Source organism: Hyla sarda, chromosome 1 (genome assembly GCF_029499605.1).
Source record: "Hyla sarda isolate aHylSar1 chromosome 1, aHylSar1.hap1, whole genome shotgun sequence".
In the NCBI taxonomy this organism is placed as follows: domain Eukaryota; kingdom Metazoa; phylum Chordata; class Amphibia; order Anura; family Hylidae; genus Hyla; species Hyla sarda.
Window position 1 is genome coordinate 315,748,735 of NC_079189.1, and position 14,837 is coordinate 315,763,571.

Below are 14,837 nucleotides of genomic sequence, written 5' to 3' on the forward strand. Positions count from 1 at the left end.
AGAGTCTCCTAGGACTGTATCCACCTTTTTCCAGCCCACTGGAGCACCTGAAAGCTGAACGAATTTATGCAGGAAAAGACAGCAACTGCCGAGCCGAGAAGTTCGTGACGAATCGAATTTACTGTAAGTTCGCTCATCTCTAATGGACACCAAAGAGTTCACTATTAGACGGTTTTGAGAAATCTGCATGTCCATAATGGGGGCAGTTTGTGTATTTTCCAGCACTGGAGAAGGAGACGGATGTATATCACAGACCATATGGTTTCTGGAGTCTAATCAGGATGGTCTAGCCACACCCCCAATTGGTAGTAACCACTCCTATCTCCGCCCATTTAATCCAATATAAGATCAGATAAACAAACAAAAAAATCTGTATAATTTAGATCTGCCTGCAGTAAGTAGACGTATAGGTCAGTGTTCACCAATCAGGGGTGCCTTCAGTTGTTGCAAAACTAATACTCCCAGCATGCCCGGACAGCCAACGGCTGTCCGGGCATGCTGGGAGTTGTAGTTTTGCAACAGCTGGAGGCACCCCTGGTTGGGAAACACTGACCAATACTATATACTACTATATAATCCAACATGCTGGGAGTTGTAGTTTTGCAACAGCTGGAGGCACCTCTGGTTGGGAAACACTGACCTATATTATATACTACTATATAGTCCAACATGCTGGGAGTTATAGTTTTCCTTTGGGGCAGCTGCTGAGCCACAGGCTGTATCAGAGCGTGCTGGGAGTTGTAGTTAGTAACTAACTGCAACTCCCAAATAAAAAATAAATTAAAAAAAGATAGTCACATCAAAGTGCAAGCCCCAAATCTTGGGCATGACACCTCCACTATACATTATGGACGTATGTAGGCAAATATGGATCCAGTGGTTGAATGAGAGAATTATGGGAAATGTACAGTATCCCTTATCAGCCATGTGACTCCTCAGGATGTGACACATCATACAGCACACCGACTGATACGTATCTGACTTATTAGGTTCATCGATCTATGGAGAATCCTATCACAGGAGACTCTTACCAAACACTGTAAGGCCCTGAAATCTGGACACATAATAATTGTGCCCATGAAACACACGAGGACCCTCCTCTAAAAAAGCTCAAATGCCACAGTTTGGCACGCCTCTTTATTAGTCCTCAACTTCCAGTCCTGCAGGTCAGTCGTGGAGGGGCTCGGAGGTGAGGGCAAGGTGTGCTGGGCTGTAGCCCCTAAGCAGCTTGGTCCTATCTTTGTGGAGATTTCATCAGCTCCAGGGAAGGTACGGCTTTTTATTTATACCCTTACAGCTATCTAACTGTGTCTACAGCTTTTGCCAGAAAATACAGCTGACAGGTTCCCTTTAACAACCGCTATAATACTACTATATTCTTGTATATAGGAGCAGTATTAAAGTAGTTATATTCTTGTATATAGGAGCAGTATTATAGTAGATATATTCTTGTATATAGGAGCAGTATTATAGTAGATATATTCTTGTATATAGGAGCAGTATTACAGTAGTTATATTCTTGTATATATGTGCAGTATTATAGTAGTTATATTCTTGTATATAGGAGCAGTATTATAGTAGTTATATTCTTGTATATAGGAGGCAGTATTATAGTAGATATATTCTTGTATATAGGAGCAGTATTATAGTAGTTATATACTTGTGTATATAGGAGCAGTATTATAGTAGTTATATACTTGTGTATATAGGAGCAGTATTACAGTAGTTATATTCTTGTATATAGGAGGCAGTATTACAGTAGTTATATTCTTGTATATAGGAGGCAGTATTATAGTAGTTATATTCTTGTATATAGGGGGCAGTATTGTAATACATGAATATTACCACTATAATAGTGCTCCTATATACAAGAATATAACTACTATAATACTGCCTCCTATACAAAAGAATATAACTGCTATAATACCGCCTCCTATATACAAGAATATAACTACTATAATACTGCCCTCTATATACAAGAATATAAATACTATAATACTACCTGCTATAATACTGCCTCCTATATACAAGAATATAACTACTATAATACTGCCCTCTATATACAAGAATATAACTACTATAATACTACCTCCTATATACAAGAATATAACTGCTATAATACTGCCTCCTATATACAAGAATATAACTACTATAATACTACCTCCTATATACAAGAATATAACTACTATAATACTGCCTCCTATATACAAGAATATAACTGCTATAATACTGCCCTCTATATACAAGAATATAACTACTATAATAGTAGTTATATTCTTGTATATAGGAGGTAGTATTATAGTAGTTATATTCTTGTATATAGAGGGCAGTATTATAGCAGTTATATTCTTTTGTATAGGAGGCAGTATTATAGTAGTTATATTCTTGTATATAGGAGCAGTATTATAGTAGTAATATTCTTGTATTACAATACTGCCCCCTATATACAAGAATATAACTACTATAATACTGCCCCCTAAATACAAGAATATAACTACTATAATACTGCCCCCTAAATACAAGAATATAACTACTATAATACTGCCCCTAAATACAAGAATATAACTACTGTAGTACTGCCTCCTATATACAAGAATATAACTACTGTAATACTGCCTCCTATATACAAGAATATAACTACTGTAATACTGCTCCTATATACACAAGTATATAACTACTATAATACTGCCTCCTATATACAAGAATATAACTACAATAATACTGCCTCCTATGTACAAGAATATAGTAGTAACATTCTTGTATAAAGGAGCAGTATTTTAGTGGTTGTTAACCCCTTCCCGCTATAGGACGTATGCATACGTCCTAGCGATTTCCTGCACTGCCGAAGGTGCGCCAGTCCCGGCAGCATAGATGCCGTGATCAATCCTGATCACGCAACTATGGTGTTGAGAGGGGAAGTGCGCTCCACCTGTTCACTAACGGTGGCGCCGCGATATGATCGTTGGTTGCTATGGCAGCAGGAGGTCAGATCATGGCCTCCTGTCTGCCTGCTACGGAAGCCTGTACGGACAGGCTGTAGTGTGTGTAGCTGATCGGGTCATACTGTGCTGCAGTACAAATGTATTGCAGCATAGTATAACCTGTAAAAAGTATAAAAAATTAAATAAAAAGTTCTTATAAAAGTATGAAGTGTAAAAAAATAAAAAAATAAAATGCCACTTTCCTAATAAAAGCCCTGTATTATCACCAAAAAAAGATCAAAAACACAAATCCTATACATAATAGGTATTGCCACGTCCGTAATGACGTGTACTATAAAATTATAATGTAAATTATCCCGCATGGTGAACGTCGTATTAAAAAAAACCCGCAAAACTCGCCAATTTTGATACAAATAGCGGAATTCAAAAAATCAAAAGGTAGCACGTATGGCAAAAATGATACCAATGAAAAGTACAACTCGTCCTGCAAGAAATAAGCCCTCACTCAATGGCGTCAGAAGAAAAGTAAAGTTACGGCTGTTTTAAAATGAATGGCAGAAAAAGAATTTTGCTCAGAAAAGGAAAAAGAACATAGAAAGCGACATAACATGAGTATCACCATAATCGTACTGACTCACAGAATAAATATAACATCACTTTTACTGCACAGTGTACACTATAAAAAGAAAAAAACGCACATGGCACCAAATTCTCTCTCCAAAAGCCCAATGACGCTCCTCCTCTTCTGAGCTTTGTAGTTTGCCCGCAGAGCACTTTGCATCCACACATGGGGTATTTCCTTACTCAGAAGAAATGGTGTTAAAAATTATGGGGGGCTTTTTCTCCTATTACTACTTGTGAAAATGAAAAATTTGGGGTAATACCAGCATTTTAGTTAAAAAAAAAAAAAAAAAATTTCATTTTCACTTCCAACTTTAGCAAAAAATTGTCAAACACCTGTGGGGTGTTAAGGCTCACTATACCCCTTGTTACGTTCCTTGAGGGGTGTAGTTTCCCAAATAGTATGCCATGTGTTTTTTACTGTTATGGAACCATAGGGGCTTCCTAAATGCAACATGCCCCCCAAAAACATTTCAGCAAAATTCTCTCTAAAAGCCCAATGGCGCTCCTTCTGTTCTGAGACCTGTAGTGCGCCAGCAGAGCACTTTACATCCACATATGGGGTATTTCCTTACTCGGGAGAAATTGGGGTTCATTTTCTACTATTACCCCATGTGAAAATGAAAAATTTGGAGTAACACCAGCATTTTAGTTTTAAAAATCGCATTTTTCATTTTCACGTCCAACTTCAACGCAAACCTGTCAAACACCTTTGAGGTGTTAGGGTTCACTATACCCCTTATGTTCCTTGAGGGGATGTAGTTTCACAAATAGTGTGCCGTGTGGAGTTTATTTTTTTATTTATTTTTTGCTGTTCTGGCACCATGGAGGCTTCCTAAATGCAATATGCCCCCCAAAAACCATGACAGCAATATTCGCCCTCCAAAATCCCACAGTTGCTCTTTCCCTCTTGAGCCATGTTGCAAGCCCACAGAGCAATTTAGGTCACCATATGAGGTATTTACATACTCGAGAGAAATTGGGTTACAAGTTTTGGGGGGCCTTTTCTCCTTATAACCCTTGTAAAAATAAATGGGGCTACATGAGCATGTTAGTGTTAAAAATTTAGATTTCGATTTTTCTCCTCCACTTTGCAGTTTCTATAATGGGGTCATTTATTGAATATTTCTCACAGAAAGGCCCCTCAAATCCACTTCAACTGGTGCCTGAAAAATTCAGATTTAGAATTTTTTGTGAAAATTTTGAAAATTGCTGCTATACTTTGATGCGCTCTAATGTCCTCAAAAAAATAAAAATGGCAACTTTATGATGCAATTATAAATGTGAATCAATATATAATTTATTTGGAATATCCATTTTCCTTATAAGCAGAGAGTTTCAAAGTTAGAAAAATGCAACATTTTCATGAAATTTTGGGATTTTTCACCAAGAAGTGATGCAAGTAACGCCGAAAATTTACCACTATGTTAAAGTAGAATATGTCACGAAAAAACTATCTCTGAATCAGAATAGGTAAAAGCATCCCAGAGTTATTAATGCTTAAAGGGACAGTGATCAGATGTGCAAAAAATGGCCGGGTCCTTAAGGTGAAAATGGGCTGGGTCCCTAAGGGGTAATAAAGTCGGGAACTTCTGTACTGTTTTTTTTAGTTTGTTCTTTGATATATTTCTTCTTTATTTTAGCCAAGAGGTTTTTAAGACGTAATGTGAGTTTATATTACAGAAAGCCTTTAACATATATTAAAACTCTGCAGCTTCACATTCTGACAGCAGTTATTGTGTAGGTGCCTGTGAAGCGAGCTGTCACTCTGGCACATCTCCAAAGTTCTTTAAAGACTAATACGTTTCTTGGATTCATCCTGGAAATCAGGGGGGGTCCCCACAATTAGACACTGTGGATGGATTAATTTGCTTCCCTGGAGTTACCCCTTTAATGACCAGGTCTAGAACAGTGATGCAAGTGGAATTTGTCTATCCCTGAGCTCTGTTTAAGAACTTTAAGCTAAAACTCAAAAAGCTGCTAATCTATCTATATTTTTTCTCACTTCACCTTCTGGCTAAAATGTATTTAAAGGGGTACTCCGGTACCACAGTTTTATGGTTATCTAGCGTGCTTGTAGTGAGTTTAGCACTTTTGTGATTCACATGTTATACATCTGTCCACAGCATATATGTCTTTTACTGACCTCTTTTCTGTGAGGGAGGTTCAGTAGTTTTTCTGGTTGCGTTTGACTGTTGTCCACACCTGCGGCCATGTTTGTTCGCTGTTGTGGACAAGACGTCAGAGCTGCAGGCGTTGCTGTTTTTTTTCTTCTGCAATGGTTTTCCCCCTTTTCCACACCCCTGTAATGAATATTCATTGAATTGTTGAGGGAGGATGGGTGTCTCCTCCCGCTGTCAGCCTGCCCTGCGCCCGGCTTGAATACCCTGTATTAGCACTGCTGCTGACATGTAACCCCTACCCCACCATGGGGACCGTGTGCCCACGGGGGGAATCGGCTATCATGACTCCCCCACAGGCGCATGGTCCCCATGGCGGGGGAATTAGTAACATGTCAGCCGCAGCGCTATCATGATTCCCCCAATCCCCCCCCCCCCCCCCCCCCCCCCCCCCGTGGCAGTTCCCACATCAGGGAATGAATTGCCAGCCACAGCACTGTCTCCACATCAGGGAACTGCGGGCGCTCCTCTGCTTCCTGATAAAACCCCGCCCCCCCCCCCCCCAAAGCGATGTTCCCGCAAGGGTTAACTGTGAGCCGCAGTAGCCCTGTACATTCTCCCCAACATTGGAGAATTAATGTATTGTGAGAGCGGGCGCAGGGCTTCTGATCAGCTTCTGTTCTCTGTCACAGTTAAGGGACGTCTGTAATAATGAATGTGACACATTGCTGTGCCCTGGGCTGCAAAAATAAACAAAATAAACTTTGAGTTACCTTCCTACGTTCCCCCGTTGCTACAGGTAACGGCTTCGTTGTCCTCTGCTGCGATCCTCATGCTGTGACAGAGCCGTCAGCGAATCACCGCCTCTGCCGGTGATAGGCTGAGCGCACTGTCATGTAAAGAGCCGGCCAGCATAGCAGCGCCTGCGGTTCACAAATGACTAGTTCCCTGATGTAGCAACAGCACTGCGGCTGGCAATTCATTCATTCCCGGTTAACCCTTGCGGGGTTCACTTGGGGGGTTGGGGCAGAAAGCAGAGCAGCGCCCGCGTGTCACATTGTGGGGACAGCACGCTGCGGCAGGAAATTCATTCATGCCCTGATGTGGGGTGAGAAGCTGACAGGGAGGGTGGGAAGACTATACTAATGAGCAGGGCGGTGAAAGAAAAAAGAAACGCCCACAAACAGGGCTGGGCGGCAACGCATAACAAGTTGGGCAGGGTAATGAAAAAGGAGACAGGCTACAAGGCATGCTGGGAGCTGTAGTTTCGGAAGCAAAGGCTAAACGGATATAGATGCTACACTACATGGACACACTTGTGCAAAGAAAGGGAAAGAAAGACAAACAAAGAGCAAGCACGAGACCAGAGATAAAAAAAAAAAAAAATACCTCACCTGCAAGGGTAAGTAGAAACTGAAAAAACACATTGGCCACCGGAGTACCCCTTTAACCCCTTAAGGACCAGGCCAATTTTCACTGTAGGACCAGAGCGTTTTTTGCACATCTGAGCACTGTCACTTTAAGCATTAATAACTCTGGAATGCTTTTACCTTTCATTCTAATTCCGAGATTGTTTTTTCATGACATATTCTACTTTAGGATAGTGGTAAATTTTCGTCGATACTTGCATCATTTCTTGGTGAAAAATTCCAAAATTTGATGAAAAAATTTCAAATTTTGCATTTTTCCTAACTTTGAAGCTCTCTGCTTATAAGGAAAATAAACATTCCAAATAAATTTTATATATTGATTCACATATACAATATGTCTACTTTATGTTTCCATCATAATGTTGACATGTTTTTATTTTTGGAAGACATCAGAGGGCTTCAAAGTTCAGCAGTAATTTTCCAATTTTTCACAAAATTGTCAAAATCGGAATTTTTCAGGGACCAGTTCAGTTTTGAAGTGGATTTGAAGGGTCTTCATATTAGAAATACCCAACAAATGACCCCATTATAAAAACTGAACCCCTCAAAGTATTCAAAATGACATTCAGTAAGTTTGTTAACCCTTTAGGTGTTTCACAGGAATAACAGCAAAATAAAGGAGAAAATTCAAAATCTTCATTTTATACACTCGCATATTCTTGTAAACCCAGTTTTTGAATTTTTACAAGAGGTAAAAGGAGACAAATCCTTTCAAAATTTGTAACCCAATGGATGTGTAAATGAAGAAGAAAATTTTTTTCACTAAAATGCATTTTTCCCCCCAAATTTTACATTTTTACAAGGGGTAATAGAAGAAAATTACCCCCAAAATTTGTAACCCCATTTCTTCTGAGTATGGAAATACCCCATGTGTGGACGTCAAGGTCTCTGCTGGTGCACTACAATGCTCAGAAGAGAAGGAGCGCCATTGAGCTTTTGGAAAGGGAATTTGTTTGGAATGGAAGTCAGGGGCCTTGTGCGTTTACAAAGCCTCCCGTGGTGCCAGAACAGTGGACCCCCCCCACATGTGACCCCATTTTGGAAACTACACCCCTCACAGAATTTAATAAGGGGTGCAGTGAGTATTTACACCCCACTGGCGTTTGACAGATCTTTGGAACAGTGGGCTGTGCAAATAAAAATTACATTTTTCATTTTCACGGACCACTGTTCAGACACCTGTGGGGCGTAAATGCTCACTTTATCCCTTATTACATTACATGAGGGGTGTCGTTTCCGAAATGGGGTCACATGTGAGGCGGTCCATTGTTCTGGCACTATGGGGGCTTTGTAAACACACGTGGCCTTCAATTCCGGACAAATTTTCTCTTCAAAATCCCAGTGGCGCTCCTTCTCTTCTGAGCATTGTAGTGCGCCAGCAGAGCACTTTTACATCCACATATGGGGTATTTATATACTGGGGTTACAAATTTTGGGGGGCTTTAACTATTTTCCCTTGTGAAAATGAAAAATTAAAGGGGTACTCCGGTGCTTAGACATCTTATCCCCTATCCAAAGGATAGGGGATAAGATGCCTGATCGCGGGAGTCCCGCTGCTGGGGCCCCCGGGATCTTGCACGCGGAACCCCGTTTGTAATCAGTCCCCGGAGCGTGAACACGCTCCGGGGACTGATTACAAACGGGGTGCCGCGTGCAAGATCCCGGGGGTCCCCAGTGGCGGGACTCCCGCGATCAGGCATCTTATCCCCTATCCTTTGGATAGGGGATAAGATGTCTAAGTACTGGAGTACCCCTTTAAGGGTAACACCAGCATTTTTTGTGACCTTTTTTTATTTATTTTCCCATCCAATTTTAATGAAAATTCGTCAAACACCTGTAGGGTGTTCAGGCTCACTATACCCCTTGTTACGTTCCATGGGGGGTGTAGTTTCCAAAATGGGGTCACATGTGGGTATTTCTTTTTTTGCTTTTATGTCAGAACCGCTGTAAAATCAGCCACCCCTGTGCAAATCACCAATTTAGGCCTCAAATGTACATGGTGCGCTCTCACCCCTGAGCCTTGTTATGCGCCCGCAGGGCATTTTACGCCCACATATGGGGTTTTTCCGTACTCAGGAGAAATTGCATTACAAATTTTGGGGGTCTTTTTTTTTTTTTTTTCTTTTACCTCTTGTGAAAATAAAAAGTATAGGGCAACACCAGCATGTTAGTGTAATTTTTTTATTTTTTTTTTTACACTAACAGGCTGGTGTAGACCCCAACTTTTCCTTTTCATAAGGGGTAAAAGGAGAAAAAGCCCACCCAAAATTTGTAGTGCAATTTCTCCCGAGTACGGAAATACCCCATATGAATCCCTAAACTGTTTCCTTGAAATACAACAGGGCTCTGAAGTAAGAGAGCACCATGCGCATTTGAGGACTAAATTAGGGATTGCATAGGGGTGGACATTGGGAATCACTGGCGTAGAATACCCCTAACAGGGTGCCTCCAGCTGTTGCTAAACTCCCAGCATGCCTGGACAGTCAGTGGCTGCCCGGAAATGCTGGGGGGAGTTGTTTTGCAACAGCTGGAGGCTCCGTTTTGGAAACACTGCCATACAATAGGTTTTTCATTTTTATTGGGGGGGGACAGTGTAAGGGGGTGTATACCGTATTTATCGGGGTATACCACGCACCGGCCTATAACATGCACCCTCATTTTACCAAGGATATTTGGGTAAAAAAAGTTTTTTACCCAAATATCCATGGTAAAATGAGGGTGCGTGTGTGCGCGTGTATACCCCGATACACCCCCAGGAAAGGCAGGGGGAGAGAGGCCGTCGCTGCCCGCTTCTCTCCCCCTGCCTTTCCTGGGGTCTAGAGCCCTGCTGCCGGCCCTTCTCTCCCCCTTGCTATCGGCGCCGCTGCCCGTTCTGTCCCCCTGACTATCGGTGCCGGCGCCGATAGCCAGGGGGAGAGAAGCGGCGCCGACAGCCAGTCCGCGGTCGTGTCCGCGCTGCTGCAGGCCTCCGGCGCGCGTCCCCTGCATCGTTGCTATGCACGGCGCGGCGCACTGACGTCATGCGCCGCGCCGTGCAGCGCATAGCAACGACGCCGGGGACGCACGCCGGAGGCCTGCAGCAGCGCAGACCCGTCCCAGGTAATTATGCCACCGGGGATGGGGGGAGGCAACGGGGCAGCGGCGCCGGCAATGGGTGCCGCTGCCCCTTCTCTCCCCCTGGCTGTCGGCGCCGCTTCTCTCCCCCTGGCTATCGGCGCCGGCAATGGGGCGTCGGCACCGATAGTCAGGGGGACAGAACGGGCAGCGGCGCCGATAGCCAGGGGGAGAGAAGGGCCGGCAGCAGCGCTCTAGACCCCAGGAAAGGCAGGGGGAGAGAAGCGGGCAGCGACGGCCTCTCTCCCCCTGCCTTTCCTGGGGGTGTATCGGCGTATAACACGCACATGGACTTTAGGCTAAAAATTTTAGCCTAAAAAGGGCGTGTTATACGCCGATAAATACGGTATGTAGTGTTTTACCCTTTATGTGTTTAGTGTAGTGTTTTTAGGGTACATTCGCACTGGCGGGTTACAGTGAGCTTACCGCTAGGAGTTTGCACTGTGGCGAAAAATTTGCCGCAGCTCATACTTGAAGCAGGAAACTTACTGTAAGCCCGCCTGTGTGAATGTACCCTGTACATTCACATGGGGGGCAAACCTCCAGCTGTTTCAAAACTACAACTCCCAGCATGCATTGACAGAATGTGCATGCTGGGAGTTTTACTTTTGCAACAGCTGGAGGCACACTGGTTGGAAAATCTTCAGTTAGGTTCTGTTACCTAACTCAGTATTTTCCAACCAGTGTGCCTCCAGCTGTTGCAAAACTACAACTCCCAGCATGTACTGATTGCCGAAGTGCATGCTGGGAGATGTAGTTATGCAACAGCTGGAGGTACGCAACGACAATTCCCAGCATGCAGAGACAGCTGTTTGCTGTTTGGGCATGCTGGGATTTGCAGTTTTGCAACATCTGGAGGTCTACAGTTTAGAGACCACTGCACAGTGATTTCAAAACTGTGGACCTTCAGATGTTGCAAAACTACAAATCCCAGCATGCCCAGACAGCAAACTGCTATGTGGGCATGCTGGGAGTTGTAGTTTTGCAAGATCTAGAGGGCCACAGTTCACTGCACTGTGATTTTTAAACTGTGACCCTCCAGCTGTTGCAAAACTACAAATCCCAGCATGACAGCTATCTGGGCATGCTGGGAGTTGTAGTTTTGCAACATCTGGAGTGCAACAGTGTAGAGACCACTGTATAGTGGTCTCTATCTGTAGCCCTCTAGATATTGCTAAGCAACTTACCGGCTTCCGTCGGATCCTGGGAGCCAGCCGCACGACATGTCGCCCACGCCGATCCGTTGCCGCAGCCTCGCCCCCTTTGGTTCCCCGTTCTGCCCCGCCTATTGTGGGTGGGCAGGACGGGGAAAACGTAAGTTAACCCCCCCCCCCCCCCCCTGCCCCCGATCTGCTATTGGACCTTGCTTCTAGACGCCCAATAGCAGGGATAGGAGGGGTGGCACCCTGCCACCTCACTTCTATCCCTTCAGGGGGATCGTGAGTGTCATGGACACCCGCGATCCCCCTTATTTTCCGGGTCACCATAGACATGTAATGACCCGGAATCGCGCAAATCGCAAGTGTGAATTCTCTTGCGATTTGCACCGATCGCCGACATGGGGGGGCTCTGATGACCCCCCTGGGCACTTGCGTGGAGTGCCTGCTGATCGATATCAGTAGTCACCCCGGTCCGGTCCCTGGACCAAAATTCCCACAGGCGTACAGGTACACCCTTGGTCCTTAAGTACCAGGGAGCAAAGGCGTACCTGTACGCCCTTGGTCCTTAACAGGTTAAATATACTGGCCAAAACATTGTGTGAACCCAGCCTAAGGCCTCAAGCACACTAGTGTGTGTGAAAATTATTACGCTTTTTATTCCATTAAGTTCTGCATCTATTCAGAATTCTGCAGCGACAAATCCGCAGTGTGCACAGAGCAGCAGGATCCCATTGAAAACAATAAGCCTCGGCTGCAAGCAGAATGTTCGCAATGTAGATGAGCCCATATTTCTGGAACCAGTGGTTTAACTGCTCAAAGCACAATTCTCACAGATGGAAAACGGTCGTTTTCTTTGATTTATAAGGTCTCAGTGATGGTACTCCCACTGATCAGATACTTATCACCTCTCTTGTGTATTGGTGGGAAGAAATTATAACCTTTGGATAGCACTTTTAAAACCTAGTGTATTGTGTAGCCCTTGTTGTAAGTTCTTGTAATGTCTCTTTGCCTGCAGCATTTTAGCCCAAACATTCACCCTCTCCAAATCAAAGGAAAAATGTCTGTATAGGTTTAGGATTGTGGTCTCTAATGTTCTGTTATTTTACAGACGGCACAAACAGAGAGACTGAGTTATGTTGGAAAGAATTTTACACCTGAAGCTTTGAAGTCCAGCTCACTGTGCAGGTAGGAGCACATGATAGTTTTATTTTACACACCATCATTTTACTAGGGGTGGGTTAACACCATGATTTTGCTATACGGTTTCATAAAAAAGTCATACAGCCATTTCCTCTCATATAGCCAATTCCGTCTCATATAGACCTTCACATGGCCCAATCCCCTCTGTGTCATGTTAAAGGGGTACCCCGGTGGAAAACATTATTTTATTTAAAAAAAATTTTATCAACTGGTGCCAGAAAGTTAAACAGATTTGTAATGTACTTCTATATAACAATCTTAATCCTTCCAGTACTTTTCAGCGGCTGTATACTACAGAGGAAGTTCTTTTCTTTTTTAATTTCTTTTCTGTCTGACCACAGTGCTCTCTGCTGACACCTCTGTCCATGTCAGAAACTGTCCAGAGCAGGAGAGGTTTGCTATGGGGATTTGCTCCTACTCTGGACAGTTCCTGACATGGACAGAGGTTTCAGCAGAGAGCACTGTGGTCAGACTGAAAAATAAATTCAAAAAGAAAAGTACTTCCTCTGTAGTATACAGCAGCTGATAAGTACTGGAAGGATTAAGATTTTCAAATAGAAGTAATTTACAAATCTGTTTAACTTTCTGGCACAAGTTGATTTAAAAAAAAAAAGTTCTTTTCACTGGAGTACCTCTAACTTTTGGATATGAAATGGGAAGAAAGAAACTTAATTCCTCCCCCATTTCATGTACCTGGCCTGCACACTCTGGCTGTTACTCCCTCCCACGCTGCTTCACCATAGAGTGCTTGGAGGAAGTGGCTTCTTCCCAGTCCTAGGTACTGCTGGGAGGAGTCATGTGAGCGGACGCACTCCACTGGTGCCAATCACCTGGGACGCCAGAGCCGCCTCACTTAACCGTTCAGCAGGGAGATGGGAAGCGGACCAAGCCGCTGCTGCCGCTGGAGCAGAAAATTGCTGGATTTTGCTAAAGGCCAAATCTTCATATCGCAATCTGCAATTATCGCATTTCAATTGCAATATATTGTGCAGGCCTAGTGAAAAGACACCATACAACATGTGGCAGAAATTCTGAGGGTAGCATTACATACCCCTTGTTTGTTTTAACATTTTGCACCGCGTTTGTAACTGTAGTTACGAATGTACAGAAAATCTCTGGGCTTTGGATTTCATTGATTGTACCGTATCCTCAGCCACGCTCACCGGAGTCACGTGCTCTAGCGTCTATCCTCCTCCCCTCATCTACCTAATCGCTTTCACACATGCACACACCTTGACGCACCTTTCCCCGGGTCATCGGCACTGCATATATAAGTCAGAGCCGTCTCTTCATTCAGCAGCGTGAACAAGCAGATCTCCTGCGAAACGATTCGTCGTTCCTGTTCAGCTCTATGGAGCTGATGTCCGCTCCCTCCCGTTCTACCTGTATGTACAGCACGCTTGAATAAACCCTTCACTTGAATACTTAAAAACGCGGTGAGTGCAACGATTTCTTTCTACTTGATTTTTTGTAACTGTAGTTAGGTATGCCGTTCAACCCTATTCAGTGGGGCTAGTCTGCATCCTGCATGTCAGACACTCCTTCCTAAGGAATATTTTTGGAATAAGTGACACTTAAAATGTGCACTCTAAAAAAAAAAAGTCCATTCGTGTAATTGGGTTTAGGTTTGTTCACGCTGATTATTCTGGTGCCTGTGAAAGGGTATGGCCTGCATTGGTGGAATCAAGACTTTCTTCTTGCCTAGGGTTAGACTCCTATACCCATAGTGATGTGTGCCCCTCCCCCCCAAAAAAAATCCAGTATTTCCATTTTGCTACAGCATGCAGGTTTTCTCTATGTACACTGCTAACACACTAGTTATTTTTTGTGAGTAAAGTATGGCAAATCTGTATAGTTGTAAAAAAATAAATAAAAAATCTTTGTTTTATTTTTCAGGTATTTTGTTGGGGTACTAAATAAAGAAACTGGAAAGATGCAAGTGTATGATGCTGAGCATCTTGGCATGCAACCAATACTAGAGAACAACAGTACTGGTAAGAGAAATGCAGACATGAATTTAGACTATGGAGAAGTCGGTATTAAGCCTCCACCAGTGTACAGGCACGCTGGATTTATGTAGAGGCTAGCTTATTTCAACAGCAGTTTGCGCTGGTTTGGCACCGTAAACTGCCATAAATCTGGCGAGCGGTGGTGGCCACACCATGGCATGCCTCCTTACTCATCCTCACCTAGCAGCTTATTTTTAACTGACATACTGGGCTCTTTATGTCAGTGAAGGAGTTGCTTGGA

At 43.5% G+C, this 14,837-nt stretch overlaps 1 protein-coding gene across 2 annotated transcripts in view; it reads left to right on the forward strand.

The window, feature by feature from the left end:
• POLR1E (RNA polymerase I subunit E) overlaps positions 1 to 14,837 on the forward strand; it is a 36,992-nt gene that overhangs the window by 6,870 nt on the left and 15,285 nt on the right. For both annotated transcript variants that reach the window (XM_056518309.1, XM_056518310.1), the window contains exons 3-4: positions 12,496 to 12,572; positions 14,484 to 14,581. In XM_056518309.1, coding sequence (XP_056374284.1) covers positions 12,496 to 12,572; positions 14,484 to 14,581 — 175 coding nt within the window. The remainder of the gene's footprint in view (positions 1 to 12,495; positions 12,573 to 14,483; positions 14,582 to 14,837) is intronic.